The following is a 24,672-nucleotide window of genomic DNA, read 5'->3' as shown; positions in this document are numbered from 1 at the left end:
TAGAGTGCAGTGCACAATCTAGGCTCACTGCACCTCCGCCTCCCGGCTTCAAGCGATTCTTGTGCCTCAGCCTCCCGGGTAGCTGGGATTACAGGTGCCTGACACCAGAACCAGCTAATTTTTGTATTTTTAGTAGAGGCAGGGTTTTGCCATGTTAGCCAGGCTGGTCTTGAACTCCTGACCTCAGGTGATCCACCCACCTTGGCCTCCCAAAGTGCTGGCATTACAGGCGTGATGTTACTTTTTTGAAAAGGAAGTCTTTATTATAAATTCTGAAATATTTACAAGTAAAACATTGTGGTATCTTAGATTTGATTCAACATATTCCAACATTTTGGTGAAGGGAAATGCAAAATGTTGATAATTACCAAAACTGGATAATAAGTACATAGGGGCTTATTATCCTATTTTTTCTACTTTTGTGTGAAGCTTGAAAACTTCTATAATAAAAAGTAAAAAGAAAAAAAATCCATTAAAAATTGCTACAAAGAGGTCACTCTAAGAGAAGTCTAATTCAAAAAATGTTTTCAATAGTGAATAGATTTTTCTCTAAAATAAGTTGTAAGCCATACACCACAAACTTCCTTAAAACAACATCATCATAATATTCGTGAGCAACACAGCATTTCAATTGTCTTATTTTTTTATTTTTTATTTTTTAATGAGCCAGAATCTCGCTCTGTCATCCAGGCTGGAGTGCAGTGGTGTAGTCTCGGCTCACTGCAACCTCTGCCTCCTGGGTTCAAGCAATTCTCCTGCCTCAGCCTTGGGAGTAGCTGGGACTACACGTGCGTGCCACTGTGCCTGGCTAACTTTTGTATTTTTAGTAGAGATGGGGTTTCACCATATTGGCCAGGCTGGTCTCGAACTCCTGACCTTGTGATCTGCCCACCTCGGCCTCCCAAAGTGTTTGGAATTACAGATGTGAGCCACTGTGCCCAGCCAATTGTCTTACATGATTTGTTCTAGAATTAAAAAGAGCTACATTCCTAAAAGCATAAGAAGTAAAAACACTTTATAGCTTTTTAAAATTATTATTGATTTGAAGTTAGGAGAACTTTTCCTTGAAAAGTGGAGAATAATAAGGGTTCATATTATAAACTTGCTACGTGTCAGGCACTGATTGTAATTTATGAACTCAAGCTACTCTTCAAAATTACCCATTTTCATAGGTATTGCTGATCTTCCCAATAAGAAAACAACAGTACTGAGAAGTTGCATAATTTGCCCAACATTGTACTGTTGGTTAACAGCAAAGCTGGGACTCAAACACAGGGCATCTGGCTCCCATGTCTGATCCCTTAGTCACTGAGCTGTGTCACTATCCATGGGAAGAGCATCTTTTGTAGAGCTGTTCTTTGTTTAGACTTTGGGGACCCAATGTCTTTTATTCTTAGAAAAATAAAGCAACTCTTACTCCCTTTGACATCAGCATATTCCTTTTATTTTGCCATGCACTTCAAATCTATTACTCCCACCACAGTCATATTAGCCCTTTAATGTTCAGACATATTTATTACAGATGTTTATTTATGGCATGATTTCAAATAACAGAAAACATTAGAGTAAGCTCTTCTGCTTGATTTAAACCAGGATAATTTTGAGAAACAGCTCTGATACTGTAGTAGTTGACAGTGACATCTATTTTATGTGAGTGTCAGCTTCTGAGCAATGACCTTACACAAATTGCCCTAGTTACCTGATTTTCTCAAAAGGTCTTTTGCAAATTCTTTGCAGCCTAGCCAGTTGATATCACTGCTTCCATACTGCCATATTGCCAAGGTTAATACAGGAGTCTCTCTCTCTCTCTCATTTCTGACACATTGCTTTATATGAAATAGTTTTTATTGTCTTTTTTATTATTTTTATTATTTTTAGTTTTGAGACGGAGTTTTGCTCTTGTTGCCCAGGTTGGAGTGCAATGGTACAATCTCAGTTCACCAAAACCTCCGCCTCCCGGGTTCAAGTGATTCTCCTGCCTCAGCCTCCTGAGTAGCTGGGATTACAAGCATGTGCCACCACGCCTGGCTAATTTTGTATTTTTAGTAGAGATGGGGTTTCTCCATGTTGGTCAGGCTGGTCTCAAACTCTTAACCTCAGGTGATCAGCCCGCCTCGGCCTCCCAAAGTGCTGGGATTACAGGCATGAGCCACCGTGCCCAGCCTAAGAAATAGTTTTTAAAGGTCCATTTACCTATAGCCACATCATAATAGTCTTTGAATATGTGAGTTTAATTTGGGGGGACTGTTAATAGCTATTTCTAGAACGAAATTAGGGTGAGTCTACATGGGGCTTCAAATTGACTTAACTGAATTGGTCATTGAACTTATGAACAGAATGCCTCGAACAGAAAAAAACACGAGTTTTTTCACTGAATTTTTGAAAAATGATTTCTTAGAATTGACAAAACTGATTTATTATTTTCACCCATAGAAACACTTTCACCTGAATGAAACACTTTCCAATTTGGAGGAAATTATATTTTAAGACAAAGGGAATACTGTCATATAATTTAGGGGTTACATTTATTACTCTAGGGCAGCAGTTACAAGATGCCTTGACAACTCTATAATTTGAAGTTATCAGTCCATATACATGTAATAAATGCTGTATGTCTTCATCCCTCCCTGTTACCTGATATTACCTATATATACCTTCTATGCAACAGAGAGTTTTCTATATACAGATCTACCAGAATTTCTCTAGGACCCTAGAAAATGGAGTCTGACCAATATTTCTTTAAAAATAAAGGAGAAAGGAGCAAAGAAAGAAATGCAGAAACAAGAAAGAGAGAGAAAGCCAACAAAAAGTAACAGAAATAAAGAGTAGAGTGTTTTATTTTTTTCCAAAACAGCGATTCTCAACCTGGCTGTGTATTAGAACCTCCTAGAGAGTATTTGAAAAATACTGATACCTGGTCCTCAAGCCCAGAGATCAACTGGGTGTGGTTACTTTGCTATTGATGAGAAACATTTAAACAGTAAAGAAGAGCCAGCTAGACTTGCAGTATTGGAGACATTCTCTACTCTGTGCTTCCTGATTGTCTCATCATAAGTAAAGTACAACTCAAGTAACTTCTGATTTTGAGTATGATGGTAGAGGGTAAACGGGAATGGAGCATAAACACCTAGCTTGTTCATTCATTATTCATTCAGCTGACCAACAAATATTTATGTGGTGCCTATTCTTTGGCAGATATAGTATTGAGTTCTGGGGATGCAGTGGCAAACATATTGATTCAAGAAGCATGACAGGGCCCTGTCTGAAATCGTGTGTGTGTGTGTAAATTTTTTGTAGAGACAGGATCTCACTTTGTTGTCCAGGCTGGTCTTGAACTCCTGGCTTCAAGTGATCCTCCTGCCTTGGCCTCCCAAAGTGCTGGAATTACAGGCAGAAGCTACCGTGACCAGCCTAGGGCCTCAAGTTTTAACCTGTGTTAATGCCAAGATCAATTAGGTTGGTAGGAAGCAAGTAAGTGGAGAAGATGAAATTACCTTAAGGAACAAGTCAGTTTACTAGCTAATTTTGTTCATGGAATAAAAACATTTTGGCACTTAAATGGACTCAAGAGATTGTCGATTTTTGTTTTACAAATGAGTAATTTTAAACTCAGGGTGTTAAGTAACTAGCCTCTGATCATACAGTTAATTCAGGACAGAGGTTTAGAACCTACATGGCTATTTTATAATACTGTCTACATTCAAGTAAAAACCTTCTCAGCAGATTTTTCTTTTTATTCTAAGTTTCTAAAAGAAAATAGTCCCCCAGAAAGAGCCTTTGTAAAAGAAAAGGATCAACTTCTTCCCCTGTTGAGCTAATCCTAGTGTGAAATTAACTAGCAGCACCACTAGTCGATTCCACAAGTCAATTCCACACTGCTGCCCTGTAGGGAGAGAAATTACAAAAAAGGAGAGTAGGTCTTGGTCCATTTCCTCCCTAACTACAGTTGTTCTAAGGTCAAACACTCAGAACATTAAAGGAAATGGCGAGAAAGGACTATTGTGATATGAGAAGGGAGGATCTGAGATGGGAAGACCTAAAAATTAAACCAAAGAGAACAATTGTAATAAAGAATTCATCATACCTTCCCACACCATATTTGAGGTCTAATCTACAATATGGAAAGTGCATTCAGACATCTTCCTAGTGATAAGGGAAATGCATATCTACACCATAATGAGATTCTGTTTTATACCCGTTTGTGTAGAAATTTTAAGAAATCTGCCAATATCAAGTGATGAGAAGATCTCTCATAAACGGCTGGTGGAAGCGTAAATTGGTATAGCCACTTTGGAAAGCTGTTTGGCTCATTCATATACTCTACAACCAAGTAATTCCAATGCTAGATATAAATCTTTGCCATGTGCACCTGGAGGCATTTGTAAACCTGTTCATGGCAGCATTGTTGTAATAGAAAACACCCCGGAGCAATCCCAATGTCCACTGACAGGAGAGTGGATGAAGAGTAGTATAGTCACACAATGGATACTATACAATAGTCAAAACAAATGAACTGCCACTATGTATGTATGATTTGGGTGAATCTCAGCAAAATAATGTTGAATAAATTAAAAAGGCCACAGAAAATTACGTCTATCATGATACTTCACTTTTAACTTAAAACTAACAAACCACTATTAAATGACATATTTTAGGAATATATATATTATTAAATTATATTTTTGAAAAGCGATGGGAATGACAAATACAAAATTCAGGATAAAGATAACTTTAGTTTGGTAAGTAAGGGGAAAGGAATGGAGAAAGGTCACATAGATAGAAGTAAGCTATGATTAATATTCTAGTTCTTGTGTTAGTGGCAGGTTCACTTTATGTATTAAATTATAAAAAGATTAATAGATAATTGTATCAGTAATTTACTGCAGCATAAGTTACCTAATTTAGCAACTTAAATATTTGTTATTTCACATAGTTTCTAGGGTCAGGACTCTGGGTGCTTTTGGCTTAGGGTCTCTCAGGAGGTAATCGTGAAGCTGTCAATCACAGATGCAGTCTCTGAAGGAGCTAGAGAATCCATTTTCAAGAAGGCTCATTCATGTGGCTGTTGGTATGAGGCTCAGTTCCTCACTACAGGGCTACTCCTGAGATGCTTTCCCTGCAGTGCAAGCAGAGAGAGAGAGAGAGAGAGAGAGAGAGAGAGAGAGCGCGAGCGCAAGAGAGAAAAAATGTGTAAAAAAATGCCCAAGATGGAAGCCACAATGTCTTTTATAAAGCTAATATCAGAAGTGACATGCCATCATTTCTGCTAGATGCTATTGATCACATAAACCAACCCTGGAACAATGTGGAAGGGGACTCAGGATGTGACTATCAGGAGGCAGGGATCATTGGGCACCATCTTGGAATCTGGCTACCACCATGATACAATCAAAAAGAACAATGCATGGACCAATGATGAAATTTTGTCAAGAAGCAATTATGTATACCTGAGGTTGGAAAATAAGTGAAAAAATAAACAAAGTGTATTTAGGTTTTTTGTTTTGTTTTGTTTTGTTTTGTTTGAGACAGAGTCTCGCTCTGTCGCCCAGGCTGGAGTGCAGTGGCACGATCTCAGCTCACTGCAAGCTCTGCCTCCCGGGTTCATGGCATTCTCCTGCCTCAGCCCCCAAGCAGCTGGGACCTGTAGTCACCCACCACCACGCCCGGCTAATTTTTTGTATTTTTAGTAGAGATGGAGTTTCACTGTGCTAGCCAGGATGGTCTCAATCTCCTGACCTCGTGATCTGCCCACCTTGGCCTCCCAAAGTGCTGGGATTACAGGCGTGATTCACTGTGCTCTGCCAAAGTGCATTTAGTTTTGAAGGCAACAGAATACAGGGGAATAAATGAGATGAGTTAGCTTTAATTCTGGCTCTACCACTTTCCAGCTTTATGATTTGGGGCAAATCATCTGACTTATTTCCATTTGTAGAATAGTGATGAGGATATTTATTTGTCTTTTAAATTTTTTCATTATGAAAATATTCAAAAGGCCGGGTGCGGTGGCTCAAGCCTGTAATCCCAGCACTTTGGGAGGCCGAGACGGGCGGATCATGAGGTCAGGAGATCGAGACCATCCTGGCTAACATGCTGAAACCCCGTCTCTACTAAAAAATACAAAAAAGTAGCGGGGGTGAGGTGGTGGGCCTGTAGTCCCAGCTACTCGGGAGGCTGAGGCAGGAGAATGGCGTGAACCGGGGAGGCGGGCTTGCAGTGAGCTGAGATCCGGCCACGCATTCCAGCCTGAAGGCGACAAATGAGACCCGTCTCAAAAAAAAAAATATTCAAAAATACACACAATAGAAAAGTATAATGAATACCATATGCCCATAATCTAGAACAACTTTTTTGGATTTTAACATACTTCTTTCATCTATTTTCCCTTCTGATGTCTTAAAGCAAATTCCTGGCACTGTTATTTTATCCCTATATACATTAGTATCCATCACTTTAAAATATGAACATTTTCTTATAGACTCACATGTAAAAAAATTAACAAGTCTTTTGCGTATCTAGTATATCAAAACTATATTCAAATTTCTTTGAGTGTCTTTCGAAACACATTTAACAGTTGGTGGGAATGAGAATCAAACAAGGTCTACATTACACTTGGTTTTGCTTTACCTGCCAAAATCTTTCCAATCCGGCCAGGTGCAGTGGCTTAAGCCTGTAATCCCAGCATTTGGGGAGGTTGAAGAGTAGGATCATGAGGTCAGGAGATGGGACCATCCTGGCTAACACAGTAAAACCCTGTCTTTTACTAAAAATACAAAAACTAGCGAGTGTGGTGGCAGGCACCTGTAGTCCCAGCTACTTGGGAGGCTGAGGCAGGGAAGAATGGCATAAACCTGGGGCCGAGGCTGCAGTGAGCTGAGATCCACGGCCACTGCACCTCAGCCTGGGTGACAGGCGAGACTCTGTCTAAAAAAAAAAAAAAAAAAAAAAAAAAAAAAAAAAAAATCTTTCAATCAGAAGTCCTTTACTCCCTTCTTCCTCCCTTGTCCTGTTGAAGAGACCCAGGCAGTTGGCTTGCAGACTATCCCACAGGCTGGATTTGTCCATTGGCCTCCTTGTGATGCCATTTTACTTATTTCTACCTCTCCTATGTTTCTGTTAGTCCTGAAGACTTGATGAGATTTAGATTCAACTGTTTAAGCTAAAATATTTCTTAGGTGGTGGTATGTACTTCATAAAGCACCACAGGAGGAGGCACATATGGGTGGACTCCCCACTCGTAGTGACACTGAGATTGGTTAATAGTTGCAGGTGGTGTTAGCCTGAGACCTTCATTGCAGGGTTCCCCATCAGCCTCACATTTTGATAATTGTTGCCTAAATCAACTAATTCATGAGGAATTGTAAAATGGTGATTTCCTGATTCTATCACTTCTCTTTTATTTGATGTAATTATTTTTATAAAGTAGAACTTTCCTTCATCGATCTGGGACATCTGGTTACCCCATTAGAAGTGGCTTGTTCCCAGTTTCACATCCTCTCAGCCCACCTTTTACTAAGGCCGTTGATGCAGCAACCTGCTTCCTGCAGGTGTAACCTGAGAGCACCTCTCCTCATCTGCATCACATACATCTCATTTTCTGCCCCTGAGTTCCTCTGACACTACAAAGGAGGGACATTTGCCTAGCACTCACACATGACAGCTTAGAAGTATGAGGGGGCTCAGGCCCCAAGGAGGAAACTTGGACCAATGGGAGAAAGGAGCTGATAAATAACTGCTATCTTGCATCAAGCTGACAATTATGAAGTATATTCTACATGGCTCAAGGCCTCATTGCCCACAGTGATGACAAACTAGATAACACCCTTGTACTGACTCTCTCTGTTTCACTCTCCCTAGTCATCCACTTCTGCTTCCTGAGATCACTGTCCAAAACAAACTACCTAAAAGTAAGCCCTTGTCTCAAGTTCAACTTTCAAGGGGGTAAGCCAGGCTAAGACATCACAAAATATAATTCACACAGGAAAGGAAGGATAAATGCTCAGTTCTTTCTTGACATTGCAAATATTCAGAATGTTGTCCCAGTTATATGTAATAATAAACTCATCGATTTATATGTAATCAATGAATTCCAATCAGTTGTAGTTCTTACTTTTTTGGGTGCTCAGATTGTCCTCTTCTCAGCCAGTGGGAGCTCCTTTATGCTGATCCCTTTGTGCCTTTGACCTGTCCCTTTGGACTTTAATAGCTTTCTTGATTTCTGGCACAAGATGTTCAAGGTTCATCATATACATGTCTTGCCCCAGAGAAAAATCTGCCATTCCTCCAAAGAGCCTCATTTCTTTTCAAAGGAAATGATGTTTTTTGAAAGTAAAATGTGGCTGGGCGTGGTGGCTCACGCCTGTAATCCCAGCACTTTGGGAGGTTGAGGCAGGTGGATCACCTGAGCTCAGGAGTTCGAGACCAGTCTGGCCAACATAGCAAAATCCTGTCTCTACTAAAAATATAAAAAACTAGCTGGATGTGGTGGCATGCACCGGTAGTCCCAGCTACTCGGGCGGCTGAGGCATGAGAATCGCTTGAACTCAGGAGGTGGAGGTTGTGGTGAGCTGAAATTGCACCACTGCACTCCAGCCTGGGTGACAGAGCGAGACCCTGTCTCAAAAAAAAAAAAAAAAAAAAAAAAGTGAATGCTAAAGGTGCTTATTATTACAAGATTGTCATTACTTCTAGGCCTTTCCAAGGGATATAGGAAGTAAAATGCTTCTTTTTTTCCCCTAACAATTCTTACTGGGATATATGAAATACATTTTTTTAAAAGAATCATAAGTTCATATTCTAATTCAACTTTAATATTACATCCATTCTACTTACTCTGAAAATCACTGTTCCTAAAAACTCTAGTATTGTTTTTACCTATAATATACTCGAATAGTTTGAAAGTACTATAATATTATCTGTATTTCAACTAGCAATAAGATTATTGACTAACGCTTAAGATATCCTTGTTGTTCTATTTATCCTGAGCATATATTCTATTATGATTGTACAGTGAAAACAATATTTTCTTTTTTTTTTTTTTTTTGAGACAGAGTCTTGCTCTGTCGCCCAGGCTGGAGTGCAGTGGCCAGATCTCAGTTCAGTGCAAGCTCCGCCTCCCAGGGTTCACGCCATTCTCCTGCCTCAGCCTCCCAAGTAGCTGGGACTACAGGCGCCCGCCACCACGCCCGGCTAGTGTTTTGTATTTTTTTTAGTAGAGATGGGGTTTCACCGTGTTAGCCAGGATGGTCTCGATCTCCTGACCTCGTGATCCACCCGTCTCGGCCTCCCAAAGTGCTGGGATTACAGGCTTGAGCCACTGTGCGTGGCTGAAAACAGTATTTTCTAAAGTAATTAAAGTGTTTACTTGGTATGGTTATGCCACCAACTTAATATACACTTAGCTTATTTGTTTTCAAATTTTAGGAATTGTATTTTTCTTTTGGATTTGAAATTATTTTGAAAATGTAAAACACATACATGATTCTAAAATCAAAACCATATAGCCAAGGTATATTCAGAGTAGTCTAGCTTCCATGCCTGTCTCCTCCACTTTTCCTCCTATTCCAAATACATGCAAATATGCATTTGTAGCTTAGCTATCTTACAAAAAAAAAGCACATCTACTGTTCTGCACTTTGGGTTTTTTCTTTTTACACTAATATATATTCTGAAGATCATTTCACCTTGGTGTAAAGAAATGGCCCTCATTCTTTTTCACAATTGCATAGTTTCACTGTGTAGATTTACTCGAGTTTGTTCAACCAACTCTTTCTTGGGGTTATCTGGATTGTTTCCAATCTTTTGGTATTACAAATAATACTGCAATGAATAAGCTTGTGCTTAAGTCATTTTATATTTTGGGATATTTTCCTAGAAGTGGGTTTCTAGGGCAGAGGGCAATATATATGTAATTTTGCTAGGCATTATCAAATTCCCTTCCATAGCTGCCGCATACCATTTTGCATTCTCAATGCACTATGTGGCATCTCCATAGCCTGCTAACCAAGTAGGTGGTCAAACTTTTGGATTTTTACCTCCTTTTATCATCTTGGCCCAAGATACACCATGATGCTTTCATCTGCCTTTGGAAGAACTCTCTCAGGGTAAACAATAGGTGATTGTATTGAGGTTGACAGAAGGAGGGTGGCTGCAATATCTCTATCTATTTTCACTCACCTAATCGTGGAAATACCAACGCCCACAGCATCACTATCCTTGTTAAGACCTTGTATTTTCCAAGGTTGGCTTGCATTTCCAGCCAAATAAAAGGACATCAAATATGACCTTTCTCTTTTTAAGGTCAGTAGAATGCAGAGTGGCCAGTAAGTGAGTTCTACTGGTATAAGCTTCAGAATCCTGAAAAACATACAGGAGGAATTGTGATCATTTTTGGTCAGCTTGCTGTCTCCAAAACAACTCCGATGCCAAGGGGAAGTCCCTGCGTGTGGCTGAAAGTTTCCATAGATTGTGGAGTGACCACTCTCTAACCTGCAGGGCTACTCTCACCCAGGACTACCTCTTCTGCTGCTTTGTAGGAGTATATGTCATGGATGGACACTGTTTTTTTCTTTCAGCATCTCCCATTTCCCAGTGGGCAATTCTGCACTCCAGGGGACAGACATTTGGTAATGTTTGGAGACATACCTGGTTGTCACAACTTGCAAAGGGGTGCTGCTAACATCTAGTAGGTAGAGGTCAGGAATGCTGCTCAACACCGTACAATACTCAGGACTGCCCCCACTTCCCCCAGCAAAGAATTATCTGGTCCAAAATGCCAATAATGTCAAGGCTGAGAAATCCTGCTGTATTCTTTCTTTATGCACACATTCACAGACATCCTTAAAATAACTATTATCAGTGGCAGAGGAAGGGCAGAATCACAGATACTCCCCCTCCCTGTTCCTCCAAAAGTCACTAGCAATTCAGAAATTTCTTTAATCATAAAGACTCTAAGGAATAATATATTTATCTGGGAGATTAAAGAACAAATACCATTTTAACCTTCTAAAAACTGATTATCATTAAGTATAATGCAACCTTTTAACTGTAAGTATAAAGGAAAGTGCTGATTATTTAAAGTAAATGGGACCCAGAGTCCCATGAATAATCAAAAACTTGGTTAATAGAGTATGACCAGAGAATAATGCACTTGGCTTCTGTGGAGAAATTAAAGTACATGCTGTGAATTGCTACTGAGGAAATTGCGTGAAAAGTTACCCTTAAGGTACCATGAGGCTGAAGAAACAGCCTCAGGTGCACAATGTATCACATTAGTCTCTATCTCTCTTTGTATTTTCATGACGTCTTTCACCTTGGATAACCCAGAAGCTCTGGCCTTGGAACTTTTTGGAATGGTAAAGTATCTCACTCTCCATATTTATTTTCATCTCCTGGAATGGTAAAGTATCTCACTCTCCATATTTATTTTCATCTCCTAACAGACCTGAATTTTGTTGCCAAGAGTTTATCTCTTTCACAGGAATTATTTTCAAACTTCAGCTTACTTACTTTGAGGGCATATACTGTGTTTAATACTTATAATCACAATTCACGTTAAATAAAATGTGTCCCTGAAAAGTTATACCTAAACTGAATTTTTGTAAAAAAATAAAAAATTTAAATCACAAGGAAAACTTGCCGAAGGAAGAGTATGAAGCTAAATCTTTTGTAGGAAGAATCATCTTGTTTTGCAAAGTGAACAACTACTCTTTGTTTTTAAGTCCCAATTTTTATTTGTAGCTCAAGAGGCTGGTACAGTATTATGCATGATGCTCATTTAAAAAATACTGACAGGGGGCCGGGAGCGGTGGCTCAAGCCTGTAATCCCAGCACTTTGGGAGGCCGAGACGGGCGGATCACGAAGTCAGGAGATCGAGACCATCCTGGCTAACCCGGTTAAACCCCGTCTCTACTAAAAATATACAAAAAACTAGCCAGGTGAGGTGGCGGGCGCCTGTAGTCCCAGCTACTGGGGAGGCTGAGGCAGGAGAATGGCGTAAACCCGGGAGGCGGAGCTTGCAGTGAGCTGAGATCTGGCCACTGCACTCCAGCCTGGGCGACAGAGACAGAGCGAGACTCCGTCTTAAAAAAAAAAAAAAAATACTGACAGGCCGGGCACGGTAGCTCACACCTGTAATCCCAGCACTTTGGGATGCCGAAGTGGGCGGATCACCCGAAGTCAGGAGTTTGAGACCAGCTTGGTCAACATGGTGAAACCCTGTCTCTACTAAAAATACAAAAGTTAGCCAGGCATGGTGGCGGGCGCCTGTAGTTCCAGCCACTTGGGAGGCTGAGGCACAAGAATTGCTTGAACCTGGGAGGCAGATGTTGCAGTGAGCTGAGATCACGCCCCTGCACTCCAGCTTGGGTGACAGAGTTTTCACACCCATCTCAAAAAACAAATAAAAAATAAAAATACCATGAATTTGGAAGGATTTTGAAAGTTTTAGAGTTTTACAAACTATTTTTAAGAGTGGATAATATATCCTTTATTAAGAACGGTTAACACCTGTTTTAGGTGATAAGAAAGGAGGTAAGATCCTAGACACATTTGGGAAAAAAAAAAAGGCAGCATTACTGAAAAGATAATCACATTGGCTGTTTCCTCTCAGCAATAAGGAGAAAAGAGTGGATGGGAGCCAATTATTTAGACAGTGTAATCTTTTGGTTAGAATACGGATTCTGAAACCAGATTGTCTGGGCTCACATCCCTGTGTAGTGTGGTCTTAGGCAACTTACACGACTCCACTGCACCTTAGTTTCCTCATACAAAACACGGAGAATACTAATATTATCTACTTAATGAGGCTGTTCTGAGGATTAAATAAAGTAATACATGAACTAGTATGTGAAAAGCATTCCAGTCAGCGATAGTCTTGATTCCTGGAGTTGAGCTCAGGCTAGGCATAGAGAGGAAGATAAGAGGCAGGGAGCAGGCACGTTTCATTCTTCCTCTCCGCACCCTCAGGAAGGAGGCACCGCTGTTTCTCCCAGGGCTCAGAGACGCGGCCGGTAATTCGAAGTTGGATGCGAGGACTTTCCTTGGGATCCCTTTCCGCCGCACCACGCCACTTTTCGTCTGGTTGGGCCGTTGAGGGCAGGAGGGCTCAGCCCCACGCCCCGACTAGGCGTTCCACCACTGAGCCGTGGCCCCAGCTCCAGGAGGCAAGCAGCCCCAAGGGCCGCCTTCACGCCCGGCCACGGCCACTTCCAGGGGCTGGCGGCTATAGCGACGAAAGGCTTCCGGAAGGAACTGGTGCCTCCGCCCGACGCCCTTCCTTGCGGTCGAGCCAGGGTCTGACCCTTGTTCGTGACACCAATACTTATACATGCGACTCAGTGCTGGGCGCCGGGGACTCTAATGAATCCAGACTCGGCCCACACGCCGTGTGCAGAGGGACCACTCGCCCCCCCACAACTGATCCCTAACACCTGCGACCTTCGCTGGCCCAGAGCGGAGGGGTGGGAGGAGCCTCGCCTCGCCTCGCCTTCCCGGGTTCACCTCCAAAGCACCGCCCCTTCGGGGGCGTTATCGGGTACGCCGTAAAGTAGAGAGCATTCTTAACAACCCGCCTCCGTCTTTACGGCAGGCCGCATTCCATGCCTCCAATATGGCGTCCTCCGCATAGGCAGCGGCTGTGGTTTCTACCCCGGGTGGCCGGGGGCAGTGCTGAGCTGGGGCTGTTGTTTGCCCAGACTGGGCCGCAGAAAGCAGCAGTTAAAGTTCGTTTCTGGTCACTGCTCCAGGAAGCCACCCTCCTCTGAGGGTCAAGAATTGCCGCTTCCTTTTAGTTACTGCAAGTTCCTCCTCTGCCCCTGCGTTGTTTCCCGCGCCACCTCTGGATACCCCCAGGTCCCAGACCCTTCCAGACTCAAACCATGAACCTTCGGCAGCTGCTGTTGCACTTGCCCCGTTATCTCGGAGCCTTGGGTTCCCCGCGTCGCCTGTGGTGGTCCCCGTGCCTCGACACCATCTCCTCGGTGGGCTCTTGGCGTGGTCAGTCCTCCAAGTCCCCAGCCCACTGGAATCAGGTAGTGTCAGAGGCGGAGAAGATCGTGGGGTACCCCACGTCCTTCATGAGCCTTCGCTGCCTGCTGAGCGACGAGCTCAGCAACATCGCTATGCAGGTGCGGAAGCTGGTGGGCACTCAGCACCCTCTGCTTACCACAGCCAGGTGAGCTACCCCTCTCCCGCTGACACACTCGCACTCATTGGAATACTTTTTTTCTGGCAGGCACACGCATTCTACCTCTCTCAGACTGGCTCCTGGTTTATCTCTTTTAGTCCTTCCTTTTTACTCATTCCTCCTAGACATTCTATGTTGTCTCTTCTCTAGTCCACTTAACGTTATTGCTCAGCTGAATGGATAAGTGGTTTTCTTTGAAACACTGTATGCTTTCCGCGATTTTGCTTCTTAATTGTTGAGGATGAAGATGCCTCAGCGATTTGTGGAGAAATCAAGCGGGGATGTATGTCTATTGAGTCACTTCCTAGAGATGGGGTTTTTTAAATTTTTTTTTTTATTTTAATGGGCTAGATTAATTTTCTGTCCCGCACTGTTCAGGGGGTCACCTCCAGAAAGTAGGGAAGGAGAGAGAGAGAGAGGCTGAAGGTAGATAATTTATTTCCAACGAATGTCTTGGGATTGAAGTAGGAATTTGTCCCGTTAGTAGTCATTATCTTCTTGGGATATTTATCACTTATGCTGTACTACTGCTGTGAAACCTGCCTTTAGGATTTATAAAGTTTTTTTTTTGGTTGTTTTTGTATTTTGTTTGTTTGTTTGTTTTGAGACGGAGTCTCGCTCTGTCACCCAGGTTGGAGTAGCTGGGACTACAGGTGCCCGCCACCATGCCCGGCTAATTTTGTTTTTGTGTTCTTAGTAGAGACAGGGTTTCTCGATCTCCTGACCTCGTGATCCACTGGCCTCGGCCTCCCAGAGTGCTGGGATTACAGGCGTGAGCCACCGTGCCCGGCCAAAAGTTTTTTTTTTTTTTCTTCCGCTTAAAAAAACCCCACAACTTCTGATATGTAATTAGTTTAAACGTACAGCGAAGTTACAGAAATAATACAGTTCAAAGAACACACTTGCATACTCTTTAATCAGATTCACCTACTACGTAGATATATATGTCTATATATGTCAATATATTCATTAAATGCATAAACACACATATATATACTATTCACGTGTATATATCTTTCTATATTTTTTTTCTGAATCGTTTGGTGGTAGATTGCATACATCATGATCCTTTTCCCCTAAATACTTCAGTATGTATTTCCTAAGCATAGCGGTAATCTCCTACATAAGTACACTACAGTTACCAACTTAGGTATATTTAATATTGATACAATACTTTTATTTAATCTACCGTTTAATTTCAATTTTGTTAATTGGCCTAATAATGTTCTTTATAGCATTCTTTACCCTCCAGGACAGGATTCAGTCCAGAATCAAGTATTGCATTTAGTTGTTCTATCTCTTTCATCTTCTTCAATTAGGAACATTTTCATATCTCTTCTTGGCTTTTATGACTAGAGCACTGGTTCTCAACTGGGGCAATTTTCCCACCCTGGGGACATTTGGCATGTATGGAGACATTTTTGGTTGTCACAAATGGAGGCACATTACTAGCATTACTGGCATTTAGTGGATAGAGGCGAGGGATGCTACCCTTCAATTCCCAGGACAGACCCACAAGAAATAATTAGGTGCTGCAAAATGTCAATAATGCCAAGGTGGAGAAATCCAGGACTAAAAGGACCTGTTTCTGTTGTTGTTTTTTAAAAGTACACTTCTATTTTGAAGTAGTTGTAGATTTACATGCAGTTGGAAGAAATAACACAAAGATATCTAATATACACCTAACCCTGTTTCTCCCAATGGTAACATCTTTTTAAACAATGGTGTAATAGCATAAGCAGGGTATTTATGTTGATACAGTTAAGATAAAGAACATTTTCAGCACTATTAAGGATTCCTCATGTTGCTCTTTTTTAGCCACACTCACTTCCCTTACCCACCCCTTGCTTTAATTTTTTGAGGCACCTGTCATTTTCTTACTACAGAAGTTATCAAATAGTAATAATAAAGTGATTTTATTCCTTGGCATTGTTCCTAGTTATCAGGAACATCACCTTATGACTAGCTGGAATGTTAGTTTTCCAGAGATTCTAGATGATACACACTCAAAACACATACACACACAAGTATGTTTAAAGCTTAATGAAACGAATAAGCCTACTATTACCCAACTTAAGAACTATAACTTTACCAGTCCTGTTGAAGCTAAATGTGTACTCCTCAGTCCATCTCCCTGACTCCCACTAAACTGTTTTTAAACATTTTTCCTTTTCAAAATTACCATGGGTCCTGGTGTGGTGACTCATGTCTGTGATCCCAGCACTTTGGGAGGCAAAGTAGAAAGATCGCTTGAGCCCAGGAGTTCGAAACCAGCCTGGGCAGCATAGCAAAACCCTATCTCTACAAAAAACAAAATAAATTAGTTGGGCGTGGGGGTGCACATCTGTAGTCCCAGCTACTTGGGAAAATTGCGATTGCTTGAGCTGGGAGGTCAAGGCTGTTGTGAGCCGTGATTGTGCCACTGCACTCCTGTTTGGGCAAGAGACCCTGTCTCAAAATGAAATAAATAAAATTACATTGTTATTTTTCTAAATAATAATGTTTCATTTTACTGGTTTCTTTGCAGTGTACAAATATGGTAGTTTATTACATATGGCCTTATGCGACTTCCTTTTTAAAATTCATGGTTTCTGAGATTCATCTGTGTGATGTGTTTGACTGTAGTTCATTAGATTTTCACTGGTGTATGAAATTCTGTTGTGTGAATATACCACAGTCATCTTTTATTTGTTTATTTATTTATTTTGAGACAGAGTTTCACTCTTGTTGCCCAGACTAGAGTGCAATGGCACAGTCTTGGCTCACTGCAACTTTGCCTCCCAGATTCAAGCGATTCTCCTGCCTCAGCCTCCCAAGTAGCTCTCAAAAATTAGTCAGGCACCTGCCACCATGCCTGGCTAATTTTTGTATTTTTAGTAGAGACAGGGTTTCACCATGTTGGCCAGGCTAGTCTTGAACTCCTGACCTCGTGATTCGCCCACCTCAGCCTCCCAAAGTGCTGGGATTATAGTCGTGAGCCACTGCGCTGGGCCTCACAGTCATCTTGTAATTAACATTTGGGTTGTTGCATTTCTTGGTATTATGAAAAATGCTGTTATAAATATGTTTGCCTATCCTTTGGTGTTCATGTCATGAGGATATAAAAACAGGAGTGTAATTGTTGAATGTGCACATGTTTATCTTTAGAATGCTTTCTAAAGTGAATGTACCAGTTTATACTCTCATAAACAACTTCTGAGTTCAGGTTACTCCTAGTTCTCTTAACACGAGAACTAAGAGATTTCTTAATTTTTTTTTTTTTTGAGACGGAGTCTTGCTCTATTGCCAGTCTGGAGTGCAGTGGCGTGATCTCGGCTCACTGCAACCTCTGGTTCCCTGGTTCAAGTGATTCTCCTGCCTCAGCCTCCCAAGTAGCTGGGATTGCAGGCACACGCCACCACACCCAGCTAATTTTTGTATTTTTAGTAGAGAAGGAGTTTCACCATGTTGGCCACAATGGTCTCGAGCTCTTGACCTCATGATCTGCCCACCTCGGCCTCCCAAAGAGTTGGAATTACAGGTGTGAGCCACTGCGCCTGGCCCAGGTTTCTTAGTTTTTGGTAATCCAGTAGGAGATTTCTTTGTGTTTGATGGGAATGATAGTGTCAATGATAGGGGCTGTAGTATTGCATTGTGAGTATTGTAGTCCATAATAAAGCACAGAACTGAAAAGGGTGGAGCTAAAAAGAGCCTTATTAATGTGTATATTATGAGAACTGTAGTTCATCTACGTAGTTGCAAGAACATCAGATGAGGGTTTGGAGAAGATCTCTTCAGAGGCCACCAGAGGCACCCTAGATGAAAGTTTGTGAGACTAATGGTTCTAAAACTTTCCTAATTGTTTCCTAACCTGCCTTGTAGTACTATAGTACAGTGACAAAATTGGAAAGGCACAGAATAAGTAAGTTTTTGCAAAGTTGTCGTAGTAGGTATGAATTGCTATATTTTGTAAGAAAAGAGAGAGCTAATCTGCATATAATTTTGTTCTATTTACCTACGATAATGTGTTGCACATTATTTAAACAGCCTAAAGTCATAGTCAGCCAATAAAGAAACTTTTGGGGTGTGGATCTATATCTGTATATATATGTGTATACACTGTACACAGGTATTTCAGCAAAGGAGCAGGCATTTGATCCAGAGGTTAAGCAGGTAATGATTATTGTAAATTATAACTAAAATCATGGATTAAGCAGCTGTATTTTTTTGTTTTTTATTTTTATTTTTTTGAGGCAGAGTCTTGCTTTGTTTCCCAGGCTGGAGCCATTTATTTTTCAAATAAAGCTACATGGTATGTTAGGGGTGAATCATGTCTATCAGCCCTAAAATTTAGATGAATGGTGACTTTGTTAGCAAACAGCAGGAAAAAAAAAGGAAACCACTGTAATTTGCTCTTCACTGATCTCTTTACCTAAGACATCTTGTCAAGAGAAGGGAAAAACAGCCTAGATGTGACATATACTCTTTAATTTAACACTAAATGAGAAATGAGATGAAAAATCCTGAGGTTTGGTGAGATAATGATTCTGTTACTAGGAATAGAGGAGCATTTAGCTCATTTTTACTCTTGTTCATCTAGATTTCCTAGGATCTCTCTGTTGTAATCTATAATTAGATAATCACCAATTAATTTACTAAATGTTTATTGAAACTTACGAAGTGATATAAAGAAGTCTAGACCAGCTGTGGCGGTTCATGCCTGCAATCCCAGAACTTTGGGAGGTCAAAGTGGGCAGATTGCTTGAGCTCAGGAGTTTGAGACCAACCTGAGCAACATGGCGAAACCCCATCTCTACAAAAAATACAAATAATTATCCAGGTGTGCTGGTGCATGCCTGTGGTCTTAGCTACTTGGGAGGCTGAGCTGAGAGGATCCCTTAAGCCCAAGAGGTCGAGGCTGCAGTGAGCTGTGGTCATGCCACTGCACTCCATCCTGGGCAACGGAGTGATAGCCTACCTCAAAAAAAAAAAGAAAAGAAAAGAAAAAAAAAGGAAGTCTAAAACATGGACCCTGTCCCTTGGTGAGTTGACACAAAAGATATTTACAAATATCTAACAGAAGGAAACAAGTGACTTGTGGTTAATGAGCTACTACATAGAGAGATGGCTTGGAATAGTAGAGAACTTTTCATGGAGAAATTGGGACTCCATTGAAGAAAGAATGGATAAAAATTACATGAGTAATGTTTTAGGGTAATAGTTGTATAATATTATTTTTTTCCTTCATGATTCTTTTTTCGCCTTTCTTCTCCAGGCTGCCATACCTCTACTAGGTACGGGGAAGACCTTAAAAGCAAGGATAAGCAGTGCAATAAAGTGAGCAGCATGAGTAGAGCTAGAATAGTAAAAACTAGAACATTTTAGAATAGCTAAAATGTTGGAAAAAGAAAACATGGGTGAGGAATCATTCCACCTACTGTTAAATCTTACTATATAGCTGCATCAATCAAAACACTGTGGTATTAGCAGAGGAACAGACAGATCAATGGAACAGAATAGAGGACCCAGAAATAGATCAACACAAATATGCCCAATTGATTTTTAACAAAAGTGCAAAAACAATTCAATGGAGGGAGGATAGTTTTGTTTTGTTTTTTTCTTCTTTCTCCAAAAATAGGGCTGGAACAATTGAACATCATAGGCAAAAAAAATGAACCTTAACCTAAACCTCGTACAATATTTTTTAAAAGTCAATGTAAAATGGATTATTTGTGAAATAAATGTCCACTTAAAATGGATTTAAATGTGAAATGTTAAACTATAAAACTTTCAGAAGAAAACATAGGATAATATCACAGCTGGGTGGGGTGGCTGACGCCTGTATTCCCAGCACTTTGGGAGGCTAAGGTGGGTGAATCACCTTAGGTCAGGAGTTTGAAATGAGAATCGTCTCAAACGGAGGAGGCGGAGGTTGCAGCGAGCCGAGACTGTGCCACTGCACTCCAGCCTGGGTGACAGAGCAAGACTCAGTCTCAAAAAGAAAAAAAAAAAAAGAAAACACATCTTCAGGACCTAGGGCTAGGTAAGCAGTTTTTAGACATGACACCAAAAACTCAATTCGTAAAAGAAAACAATAATTGGACTCCATAAAAGTTCAAGACTGGCCAGGCGTGGTGGTTCACACCTGTAATTCCAGCACTTTGGGAGGCCGAGGCAGGCGGATCACAATGTCAAGAGTTTGATACTGGCCTGACCAACATGGTGAAACCCTGTCTCTACTAAAAATATAAAAATTAGCTGGGTGTGGTGGTGTGCACCTGTAATCCCAGCTAGTCAGGAGGCTGAGGCAGGAGAATCACTTGAACTTAGGAGGCTGAGGTTGCAGTGAACTGAGATCATGCCACTGCAAGCCAGCCTGGGTGACAGACTGAGACTCCATCTCGAGAAAAAAAGAAAAAAGTTTGATACTTAGCTCTGTGAAAGACCCTGTAAAGAGGGTGAAAAGTTTAGCCATAGACTGGTAGAAAATATTTGCAAATCACATATTCAAAGAAGGACTTGTATCCAGATTCTGTAAAGAGCTCTCTCAACTCAAGAGGCCGGGTATGGTGGCTCACGCCTGTAATCCCAAAACTTTGGGAGGCCGAGGCAGGTGGATCACCTGAGGCCAGGAGTTTGAGTCCAGCCTGGCTAACATGGTGAAACCCTGTCTCTACTAAAAATACAAAAATTAGCCAGGTGTGGTGGCGGGCGCCTGTAGTCCCATCTACTCTGGAGGCTTAGGCAGGAGAATCACTTGAATCTGGGAGGCGGAGGTTGCAGTGAGATCATGGCACTGCACTCCAGCCTGGGCGACAGAGTGATACTCCGTCACAAAAAACAAACAAACCAAAAAAACAAACAAACAAACTCTAAACTCAAGAAAGCAAACAATACAATTAGAAAATGGGGAAAAAAGCTTGTGTAGTGGTTCATGCCTGTAATCCCAGCTACTAGGGAAACAGAGGCAGGAGGCTTCCTTGAACCCAAGACTTTGACTTCAAGTCTGCAGTGAACTATGATTGTACCACTGCACTCTAGCCTCGGCAACAGAGCAAGACTTTGTCACTTAATAAACAAAAAGAGAAGAAGAAGAAAGAAAAGAAAATGGGCTAAAAGAAAAACCTATAAAGATAGCAAGTAAGCATATGAAAAGATGTTCAACATTACTAGCCATTTGGGAAATGCAAATTAAAATCATGATGGGATGTTGGGGTGATCAGGCCCAACACCAGGCTGTGGGGGCTACAAAGTCTGGTGGGGTCAAAGGAATGAGAAAAGACAAGTTAAGAGTGCATGAAGTGGGTTCAGGGGGCCAGTGCTAGATTGGAGGCTGCAAAGGCCCCAAGCTCTGGGAGCCCACCCTATTTATTGGTGAACAAACAAAGAAGCAGGTGGTGAGGACATGAGGGTTAACAGGTGAGGGCATGGGGACGTGGGGATAGAAAGGTAGTGGTGCATTAAGTGTAGCTGTGATGGTTTAGCATTTCCTTTGACACATATAGAATATGCTCTGCTGCTTGAGATAATGGAGGACATGTTTACAAGAAAGAAGCAAGGAACCAACAAGTCTGTGCACATTCCAGAGGCTATGAGGGGTTTTATGCCCTGAGCCCTGGGTTCCATCCAAGCCACAAGGGGTTTTATGCCCTGGGCTTAGATTTGTGGTGCAGCAGTGCAGCCTTCCACCCTTTGGCATGGAGCTTGGTGTTCCAAAGGCCACGAGGGGTTTTAGACCCTGGACATCTTCCAAGACTCTTTTACATTATGACAGACAAGCCAGTCCTGCCTCAGCTCTTCTACCAACAATGGGATACTACTATGTACCAATTAGAATGGCTAAAATAAAAAATATAATATGTGATTCTTGTAACAATGCAGAGAAACTAGATTTCTCATACATTGCTGATGGGAATGTAAAATGGTTCGGCCCCTCTGCAAAACAGCGTAGCAATTTCTTATAAAATTAAACATACGACTGGGCACAGTGGCTCACACCTGTAATCCCAGCACTTTGGGAAGCTGAGGCAGGCAGATCACTTGAGTCCAGGAGTTCAAGACCAGCCTGGGCAGTGTGGCAAAATGCTGTCTCTACAAAATATATAAAAAAATTAGTTGGGTGTGGTGGTGCATGCCTGTGGTCCCAGCTACTTGGGAGGTTGAGGTAAGAGGATCACTTGAGCACGGAAGTTAGAGGCTACAGTGAGCCGTGATTGTGCCACTGCACTTCAGTGTGGGTGACAGAGTCAGACCCTGTCTCAATTAGTCAGTCACTTGATTGATCAATCAGTTTAAACATACACTTACCATATAGCCCAGCAATCAGACTCCTGAGCATTTACCCCAGAGAAATAAAAACTTATGTCCATACCAAAACCTATACACAAATGTTTGTGGCAGCTTTATTTGTAATAGGCTGCCATAACCTATAGAATTGTAGGTAGAAAATCCTGCATATATATATTTCTCCTTTGCAGTTAAGTTTCTTGTATTGATGCCATTTTCATTCCACAGCTTGGATAGGACCGTGTTCTTTCTAGAGGAAAATCCTTTCTTTAGAATGATGTTCCAAAATTTCACCTTGTTGGTTTTTGGAGTGAAGAATGAGGACCTTCTTAACTTAATCCTATATCCTTTATTTTGGGATGATTTTATGTGTTATTTCTTCAGTATCATAGTTCCCACCATTTTCTCTCTCATGTTGGAATTTCGTAGTTGGTCATTGTGAATTGATTCCTCAACATTCTTTCCCTTACATTCAAAGTTTTCCTTTCTTTAATTTATCCTCTACATATATACTGTTTGCTATACTGTTTTAATTTTGTCTTTAATTATTTCCCAACTGGAAACAGCCCAAATGTCCTAGTGAGTGGTTGAACAAACTGTGGTACGTACAGAACAATGAAATGCTGCGCAACAATAAAAAGAAATGAACCATTGATACACACAACAACTTGGGTGAATCTCAGAGGAATTATTCTGAGTGAAAAAAGTCGATCTCATTCATCAAAAAATTAAAAATAGAATTACCATATGATCCAACAATTCTGCTTCTGGGTCTGTTTCCAAAAGAATTGAAAGCGGTGTCTCAAAGAGATACTTGTATACCCATGTTCATAGCAGCAGTATTCATAGTAGCCAAGAGGTAGAAGCAACCCAGTTGTCCATTGATGGTTGAATGGATTAACAAAATGTGGTATATATTACCATGGAATATTATTCAGCCTTAAAAAAGAAGGAGGGTGCAGGCACAGTGGCTCATGCCTGTAATCCCAACACTTTGGGAAGCTGAGGTGGGAGGATCACTTGAGGCCAGGAGTCTGAGACCAGCTTGGGCAACATAGTGAGATCTCATCTCTATAAAAAAATAAATTAACTAGACATGGTGGCTCCTAAAAATAAATTAGCTAGACAGCTGCTCTAGAGGCTAAAGTGGGAAGATTGTTTGAGCCCATGTGTTTGAAGTTGCACATGTGTCATAATATGGATGAACCTGGAGGACATTATGCTAAGTGAAATATGGAGGGCATTATGCTAGGTGAAATAAGCCAGTCCCAAAAGGACAAATACTGTATGATTCCACTTATATAAAGTGTCTAGAATAGTCACATTTAGAGAAACTGTGTGTAGAAACAGACTGGTCTGCAGGGACTGGAAGAAGGGGGAAATGGAGAGTTGTTTAGTAGTTATAGGATTTCAGTTTTGCAAGATAAGAAGTTCTGGAGATTGCTTGTACAGCACTGTGAATATACTTAATGCTACTGAGCTGTACACTTAAAAATGGTTAAGATGGTAAATTTTATGTAAATTTTACCCAATTTTTAAAAATGTCTATCTCAAAAGTTTATATATTGTCTGATTCCATTTATATAACATTTATATCATTTTCAAAATGACAGAACTGGAGATGGAGAACAGTAAGTGTTTTCTGGAGTCTGGGACAATGTGGGGAATAGGGAGGAGTGTAAATACAAAGAGGAATATTGTGGTAGAACAGTTGGGAGTCTTGTGGTGGTGGGTGCGTGAATTTATACATGGGATAAAATTGCTGATATGGTTTGGCTGTGTCCCCACCCAAATCTCCTCTTGAATTGTAATCCCCATAATCCCCACATGGGAGGGACTCAGTGGGTGGGTAATCAAATCATGGGGGCAATTTCCCCCAGGCTGTTTTCATGATAGTGAATGACTTCTCACAAAAGCTGATGGTTTTATAAGCATCTGGCATTTCCTCTGCTGGCACTCATTCTCTCTCCTGGCGCCCTGTGAAGAGGTGCCTTCTGCCATGATGTGGAACTCTGGATCAATAAATCTCTTTTCTTTGTAAGTTACCCAGTTTGGGGCATCTCCATAGAGCAATGTGAGAACAGACTAATACTGTAAGTTGGTACCACAGAGAGTGGGGTGCTGCTGTAAAGATACCTGAAAACGTGGAAGCGACTTTGCAGCTGGGTAACAGGCAGAGGTTGGAACGGCTTGGAGAGCTCAGAATAAGACGTGTGAAAGTTTG

The 24,672-nt window shown here is 41.3% G+C and overlaps 1 protein-coding gene and 1 long non-coding RNA gene across 3 annotated transcripts in view; one reads left to right on the top strand and one right to left on the bottom strand.

Annotated features, from left to right (window-relative positions):
* Positions 1–4,002: 4,002 nt before the first annotated feature.
* Positions 4,003–13,596, bottom strand: LOC103883903. Its single transcript, XR_001902012.3, has 3 exons — positions 12,736–13,596; positions 10,174–10,353; positions 4,003–5,116 (listed from the first exon to the last, which is right to left on the bottom strand). It is a non-coding gene; the product is annotated as an uncharacterized LOC103883903 (long non-coding RNA).
* The window catches only part of PDSS2 (decaprenyl diphosphate synthase subunit 2), a 299,455-nt gene continuing 288,359 nt past the window's right edge, over positions 13,577–24,672 (top strand). For both annotated transcript variants that reach the window (XM_003897975.5, XM_021937652.2), the window contains exon 1: positions 13,577–14,171. In XM_003897975.5, coding sequence (XP_003898024.1) covers positions 13,876–14,171 — 296 coding nt within the window. In that variant the 5' untranslated portion in view covers positions 13,577–13,875. The remainder of the gene's footprint in view (positions 14,172–24,672) is intronic.

This window comes from Papio anubis, chromosome 6 (assembly GCF_008728515.1).
Source record: "Papio anubis isolate 15944 chromosome 6, Panubis1.0, whole genome shotgun sequence".
Classification (NCBI taxonomy): domain Eukaryota; kingdom Metazoa; phylum Chordata; class Mammalia; order Primates; family Cercopithecidae; genus Papio; species Papio anubis.
Note: the sequence above shows the minus strand (reverse complement) of the source record. Positions and strands in the feature narration are given on the sequence as shown.